This window comes from Candoia aspera, chromosome 4, assembly GCF_035149785.1.
Source record: "Candoia aspera isolate rCanAsp1 chromosome 4, rCanAsp1.hap2, whole genome shotgun sequence".
Taxonomy (NCBI): Eukaryota; Metazoa; Chordata; class Lepidosauria; order Squamata; family Boidae; genus Candoia; species Candoia aspera.
This window is the reverse complement of record NC_086156.1, coordinates 40,976,518-40,984,088: the sequence shown is the minus strand read 5'-3', so window position 1 is coordinate 40,984,088 and position 7,571 is coordinate 40,976,518. Positions and strand designations below refer to the sequence as shown.

The following is a 7,571-nucleotide window of genomic DNA, read 5'->3' as shown; positions in this document are numbered from 1 at the left end:
TCGCCTTCTGTGCGTTTTGCAACAGGAAAATCTCTTCCCTTGTTCTTGTTCCCCTCACCCGCTCCTTCCCCTCTCAGAGCCCTGAGAAATCGTGGAAGGCTAGACACGGAGCACCGAAGCGTCTCGCCCCCCCCCCCAACTGGGGCCGCACTAGGGCGGGGCGGGGCCGCCGGCTTGTCAAGAGGGGGAGCAACGGCCAGCCTCTGCCGCCGGAGCTGAGAGTGACCCCCGCCGCGTTTCGAGGAAAATGTGGATCCGCCGCATCTCCTCTCAACTAGGCAAGGCCCCCGCCTGTTGAAGGGGGACGAGGGCGGTGGGTGGCTTCGCGGGCAGACCGTAGCGCTGAGCTCGAAGGCGGCGGTCCTTCTTTCCTCTGCCCCCGAAAGTTGATTTCTGGCTTGGCGATGCTGGCAGCCTAAGCGCCAACCAGCCACCTACTGGTTCTGCTTTCCCTTAAGTTGAGAGGAACGCTTTAAAAAGTCAAGACGTTTTCCTCTTCCTTTTCGCCGAAGGAAAACCTAAATCCGTCCAATTTGCACCCAAGCTTTTTCTTGCTTCGGGTTCATCGAAGATTGTTTAACAATGGAAGGAGAGGGGTGACTTTAGAAATACGTCGCCCTCCAAAAGTCACAGGTGACTTGTTCCAATTAGTAACTGTCTAATTAAATTAGTGTCTCTTGGCTCAGCCAATAGGTGGGCGAGAATAAGAGAAGTTCGCCTCTGAATGGAACCGCCTCCAAGCCCCTCCCCGGGTACTGGAGAGGAGTGCGCGCGGGCGCCTACATATATACTCCCGAGCGCGGTCAGTCGCAGTCACTGGCATGGTATTAAAGGGACGGGGGCGGCGGGTGGCTTTCAGTAGGTCGCCACAGAGGGCGGCTACCGGGCTTTCCTGTTTCTGTAAAACGGCTGGAAAACGAAGACCGCGGGAGTGGGGGGTGAGGTGCGCGCTTTCTGCGCCTCTCGCTAGAGCCGTTCTCCGGGAGTTGAGGGACGCTTCTGGGCGGAGGCGAGGGGGGAATCGCCTGGCGAGATGCAGCTGGGGGAGCAACTCTTAGGCGGCGCTGCCAATCTGCCGGGCGCCCCGTTTTATCCGCTGGAAGCCGCGGGCGGGAGAGCCGGCGGTACCGCACGCCACCTCAACACCGGGTCGCCGCCGCGCCTGGACTTGGAGAAGGGGCCGAAGAAGTTTGGCGCCTCTGGGCCAGCAGCGGGCCTGCTAGGTGAGGCCGAGGCGGCAGGCGAGACGCCGCCCTTCATCGCCGCCGGCCAGATGCCGTCCAAGGCGGCGGCCGAGGTCGCGGACGGCGGGCGCAAGAGCTCGCCGTGTCCGGCTGAGGAAGACGTGCTGCCGCCGCCGCCGCCGCCGCCACCACCACCACCACCCCCGCCGGCGCGTTACTCGCTGGATGGCCTGAGCCCCGAGCGGTACTACCTGCAGTCGCCTGGCCCGCAGGGTAGCGCCGAGCTGGGCAGCCCGTGCTCGCTCTTCCCCTACGCTGGGGCGGCCGGGAGCGCGCAGTCCGGCTCCATGTACCAGGCACCCAGTGGAGCGCGCTACCCCTACGGTTCTGTGCTGACGCCGCCGGGGAGCTTTTCGACGGCAGCGGGCAGGACGCCCTTCTCTGCAGCCGCAGGCACCTACCAGTATAGCCAAGGCGCACCTCCCGGCGGTCTCTATAACCCCTACCCGGCGGCTGCGGCGGCGGGCTCCTGCGGCGGCCTGGGGGGCCTGGCAATGCCCGGCGCGACAGGGGGGCTCCGGGCCCAGGTCTTCCTTTGCAATCGGCCGCTCTGGCTGAAATTCCACCGGCATCAAACCGAGATGATCATTACCAAGCAGGGCAGGTAGGCTCTGAGGTGGGGATGGCCGTTTCGGAGTGCAGCTTTCTTGCCGGAGCGTGTATGTTAACGCCTACCTTACCGGGATGGGTGGCAAAAAGGGGAGCGGGGCTGTGTCCCTCTCTCTGTCCGGATTTAGGCTGTAAACGGAAGCAGCTTCGGGTACCTTGGAAACATCTGGTTTCGAGGACGTGTGTAAATTCGTTTCTTCGAGACCAGTCTGTTAGGTTTTGCAAAATGCTGCAGAAAAGTGAATTAGTCGAATCCAGTTGCACTCAAAAGAGAGGAGAAATCTGCAGGAGATGAGTTTGGGGTTCTGGCTGCCGTTATGAGTGGGTTCTGTTTTTGTTTTTCTGGTGGTCTCTCTGATTTCGTTTCTTTCCTAATTTCAGAATACCACCCCTCCAGTCTTTTTTCAGAAAACCCTCCTCCTTCATTCCCAATTCCCTTGCAGCCAGTGGGCACCTCCTTGACACTGAGACCCCACTATTGTAATAGGACTGGATTCTAAGCATTAGCACTACATTTATCTGTTGTGTTAAAGTGCCTTAGAACCTCACCCCAGCTCTGCTTTTCTTGGGGAGGGGCAGGGAATTGCCTTTCCTATTTTGCTTTCATTAATCGCCATTTCCCCTGTTTGGTTTTAGTTTAATATGTCATAACCTGGATCTGGTACTGCTTGTCTGGAAATTAATCTGATCAAAGTTGGTGGGAGATCCTGCTTCCCATCTTCTTATGATACCTGGCACAGGAGGGCAAAGCCCTTGAATTGTGGGACTGGAGTTTGCATTTTAAGATTTTCAGGAAGACCAAATCATCCAATTTCAACTTAAAACAGGCTCTTTCCAAACAAGCCTCCCCCCCCCCATCAGAGGGTATGATTGTGGGAGCTTGGGGTGGAGTTCTTTTCTTTCTTTCTTTTAGCGCTATTTCCTATTGTCTATAAATAAACTTGGTTTCCTCAACAAATTTCAGTAGAATGCTTAATTTTGCAGATGTTTTTTGCCCTGAATAATTATTAGATACGGCAAATAATCAGCGGCTTCTGCACAGAGAATAATATCTGTCCGTAGAAATCAGGGTTTGAGGTCCAAGAGCTAAAATTCCAACCCTTGAAACCGATCATGAAGACGGAGGATCAGCCTGTATGTAGCAGCACATTTATGCAGGAGAATCCATATGGGGGCAACTGCTGGAGGGTCTTGATTCCTGAAAGGCAGGGATTTGGCTAGGTGATGAGGTCTTTGCTTTCCTCCATCCGCTCCGATGCCTGCAGAAGAGAGGGCGCTTAGAGCCGAAGCCTCTCCTAGCAACTCTCTAAATATAAAACCTGCAAGGGGACCACCATCTGCCTCCTTTTCTTTGCCCAGGTGCTAGCCAAGGCTGAAGCATGCTGCCAGAGGGCCTCTGCGGGGGCTTCTGGCACAGCACTGCAGGCGCCTCCTCTACAAGCCCCTCTTTCTTTCTCTTCCTCTTCCCCATTTCAGGCGGATGTTCCCTTTCCTGAGTTTCAACATCACAGGCCTCAATCCTACTGCCCACTACAACGTTTTTGTGGAAGTGGTGCTCGCAGATCCTAACCATTGGCGCTTCCAGGGAGGAAAGTGGGTGACATGTGGCAAAGCTGATAACAATATGCAAGGTAGGAGTTGGCCTATGGCTATAGCTGGTGGGGGAAGGGGATTTCTGGCCTCTTTGGCCTTCCTCCTCTGGCCTAGATGGTGTGTTGCGTATCGCTCTTGCTTGGGCAGAAAACCAATAGATGCATTCTTGCCTCATGCATATCTTCCTTGTACTCGTTAGCATTTCACTGGGGGTGAATAATATTTCTTCCACGTTTTTAAAGAGATGTCAATGGCCTCTGTTTCTGCCCAGAACCTGGGAAGCTAGGGCTATTTCCCTCTAGTGATTTACAGTTTCTTCCAGGGTCATCCCAACCATAGTTGAGGCAATATAAAATCTGTATTATTACATCACTTAAGTGATGGCTGGTGTAGCTGGAAGATGTTGCAAGTGATTAGCAGGGAAATGACCTTTTTCCTATGATATATTCCCAGTCTTATTATGGAGACTACATTTCCTCAGCCTACAAAAGCAGTGGCTGCAATCCAGCATATTACTAGGAGTACAATTGTGTGAACAACATGGCCTCTTTCCCAAACCTGATACCTAGTAGGTGCATGCTTTGGCTAATGTGTGGATATTTCAGAGTGTCTCTGGTATAGAAGGAGGGAGCTAAAACATACTTTATTTTTTTTCCCCCACTCCTTCTAACAGGCAACAAGGTTTATGTTCATCCTGAATCTCCCAATACTGGAGCCCACTGGATGAGGCAAGAAATCTCTTTTGGAAAACTCAAACTAACTAACAACAAAGGGGCTAATAATAATAATACCCAGGTAAAAAAAAAGTGTGTGCTTGAATGTGATTTACTTAATCAGGCAACATTCCCTAATGATGGCACAGCAGTCTTCAGTACTGACTCAGTCTTGCCCTTTAACTGAGATAAACTGGCATGTAAATCAGATGTATGTAAGAAGTAGGCCCTGAACCCTAATCCTAATTCTGTACGAAATTTGATAAATTTGAAATATTCTTTGTCTTGTAACAAAAGATGGCTAAACTGTTTCCAGATGATTGTTCTACAGTCTCTGCACAAATATCAGCCTCGTCTCCATATTGTGGAAGTGACAGAAGACGGCGTAGAAGATATGAATGACTCTACTAAAACACAAACTTTCAACTTTCCTGAAACTCAGTTCATAGCTGTCACTGCCTATCAAAACACAGATGTAAGGACAACATAATCTCACTATGCTAATTGGTTTTTTATCTGTAGTGTAGCATCCTCTTTCACCTCATGCCCTTTTTAAATTACGTGATAAAAACAGGGAAGCAAACAGGCCTGAGAGGCTGGATGTTTTAGTATTAGTGTTACATGTAAATTGCTATTTCCATCAATCTGCATTCCACCAACCTATTTAGCAGATTTATAAATAGAATTTATTTTCTGATATGTTTATGTAGCAAATCTAATTTTCCAAGTAAACATATTTTTTTCCTTTTTGCACATAAAAAGGGGTATTTTTATTTTTAAATGTAAGGTATCTAAATAGGTCATTGTGTTTTATTTATTTTCCAGATCACACAGCTTAAAATTGATCACAATCCTTTTGCAAAAGGCTTCCGGGACAACTATGATTCGTAAGTAATATTCTTGTATTTCTATGTAGTGCAAAGCAAAACCAAAGGCCTCTACTAAATGTTAGTTTTCTTTTCATTAGTATATTTATTTTGTAATTAATTTATATTTTTAAAAAGTGACTTTGCATCTGAGCAAAGAACAAATCTGTTAAATAATAAAACTCTACCAGCACCTAATGTAACTAATGCAGCAATCCTAGATGTATATACTTGGGAATAAGTTCTACTGAATTAAGGGGCTGGCTTATCGATACATGTATTGATTAAGTTCTTAGAGACTAGGTATAGAAAAAATACTTAGTCTGGAATATAACCTTTTAAAATTTAAATTCTGCTCATGTATCAAAACACATGAGTTATCTTCATTACCTTTAATTAATAATATTAATAGAATAGTGTATGCTAGCCATGAAGTCTCTAGCATTCTGATGGCTTTCCAGCGAACTGTGCTGAATGCCCTGTTCGGCCTCCGTACATGTTAACACCAGCTTTCTAAATGGTAAAGAACAGTATCTTAGCCTTTCTTTTTTATATTTGTAGCATGTACACAGCTTCAGAAAATGACAGATTAACTCCATCTCCTACGGATTCTCCTAGATCCCACCAGATTGTCCCAGGAGCCCGGTACAGTGTACAACCCTTCTTCCAGGAACAATTTGTCAACAACCTGCCACCAGCTAGATTCTATAATGGTGAAAGAGCTGTACCACAGACAAATGGCCTCCTGTCTCCTCAGCAGACTGAAGAGGTGACTAATCCACCCCAGAGATGGTTTGTCACTCCAGTCCAGCAGTCTGGGGCCAACAAGCTGGACATGAATTCCTATGAAACTGATTACTCTCCAAGTACCTTACTCTCATATGGTATCAAATCCTTGCCCCTTCAGACATCCCATGCGTTGGGATATTACCCAGATCCAACATTTTCCTCTGTGGCAGGATGGGGAAGTAGAGGCTCTTACCCAAGGAAAATGTCTGCTGGTTTACCTTGGACCTCAAGAACAAGCCCTCCAGGTTTCTCTGAAGACCTGCTTTCAAAAGAAAAAGTAAAAGAAGAAATGGGGTCATCTTGGATTGAGACACCCCCATCCATAAAATCACTAGATTCAAATGATTCTGGAGTCTATACTGGTGCTTGTAAAAGGCGGCGTATGTCCCCAAACACCTCCAGCAATGAAAACTCTCCAACAATGAAGTGTGAGGACATTAATGCTGAGGACTATGGCAAAGATGCTTCTAAAGGCATGGGTTACTATGCTTTTTATACCAGTTCTTAAGTGTTTGAGTCCTGGTGTCGTCTTAAAATTTGACTGGCTGTACATTTTCAGTGGTGGTGCTGAGATCCCTTAATGAGGAACTCCTTATCTTCACCTTTTGAAATGGTCTTGTGCAATTCTATAGAAGGTGCCAAAGCTTATGTCTGACTTCCACAGATAAAATGGAAGAAACAAGGTAGCACTAAAAGAAAAATAAATAAATACTTAGGTCTCTTTCTCCTGCTCACTTCCAAGATTTAAGGGGAATTGCTTAAGCAACATCCTAAGATTAATTTTTCCTTCAGAATGGTCAGGGAGTGGGGATGGAAATACATACATACATTTTGATCAATGGTTATGTTTTATGCATTGCCAAACAATTTAGAATTCTCTGTAAAAAGGATCTTCAACATGTCATGATTGCATTGGATTTGTTATTGCTGAATATCTGAAAAATACTTAGTGGCTTTTCCTCTAGAGTGATTCCTCATGAAGTATGCAAGAACAAAAGTCTTGGTTTAGTAACTAAAACTTTTTTGGACTTGGGGGACTTTAGATGTTATGGCAGTGAAAGATTCCTACAAAGGTGGCAAATAATGATTCCATATAGCATGTACAGCTCTGTGTCTAGGCATAATTGTAGACAGTGGCAAAATACTCTGTTTAGTTCTAGTTATGGCGGTGCAGTTGAAAAGGATATGTCTGGAGTTCTTCATTAAGCAGCTTCTAATCTGACAATGGGCACTGAGGCTGGGAGTACGTCAAAATGTCTATTTATTGGTAGGTGGTGAGTGTATTTTTTTCAGTTCTACATGGAAAGTGTTGTAACTCCTGTTGCGCAGTCTGTAAATAGTATTATCAGAGGTTGAGGTTGCAAAAGGCTTTAAAACAAAGCATTAGTTTTATTTGGGGGGATGCTCATCTGTACATAATTTTTAATAAACGTGTTGCAATGATAGGGGCTTCTTACTGTTCTAGTTGTTGGAGAGAAGTTTCCTTTTCACTGCAAATGTTGCATGGAGGTTTGGGTGAAGGTACAAACTCACCTCCTGCACCGGAAGTTCTGTTCTGAAGCAACAAGTGGTACTTTACTGTTGTTCCAAAGTAAAACTATTTTGGCAGCCGACTCCGAAGGGGGTCAGTAGAAGAGGAGAAGGTCGCCACACCCCGTTCCTCTCCTAAGCTGTTGCACATCCAGACGGCCGGCCGGCTGGCCTCCTTCCTCCAGCCACGAAGTTCCCGATTCCAGCGAGGGCGAGAGTTTTTCTTC

General features: G+C 47.2%; 1 protein-coding gene across 1 annotated transcript; it reads left to right on the top strand.

The window, feature by feature from the left end:
- Positions 1-1,033: 1,033 nt before the first annotated feature.
- Positions 1,034-7,257, top strand: EOMES (eomesodermin). The gene is made up of 7 exons (XM_063301942.1): positions 1,034-1,237; positions 1,286-1,848; positions 3,330-3,484; positions 4,120-4,241; positions 4,476-4,634; positions 4,985-5,046; positions 5,587-7,257. The coding sequence occupies exons 1-7, from the start codon at positions 1,034-1,036 to the stop codon at positions 6,320-6,322; spliced, it is 2,001 nt and encodes a 666-aa protein (XP_063158012.1). The 3' UTR covers positions 6,323-7,257.
- The last annotated feature ends 314 nt before the right edge of the window (positions 7,258-7,571 follow it).

What these genes read in the sequence shown, in the direction of transcription:
- EOMES (XM_063301942.1), top strand. Translation starts at nt 1,034, where the DNA reads ATGCAGCTGGGGGAGCAACTCTTAGGCGGCGCTGCCAATCTGCCGGGC. An exon ending in AGCTGATAACAATATGCAAG is followed by an intron (nt 3,485 to 4,119) that starts GTAGGAGTTGGC and finishes TCCTTCTAACAG; the next exon opens with GCAACAAGGTTTATGTTCAT. An exon ending in CTAATAATAATAATACCCAG is followed by an intron (nt 4,242 to 4,475) that starts GTAAAAAAAAAG and finishes AACTGTTTCCAG; the next exon opens with ATGATTGTTCTACAGTCTCT.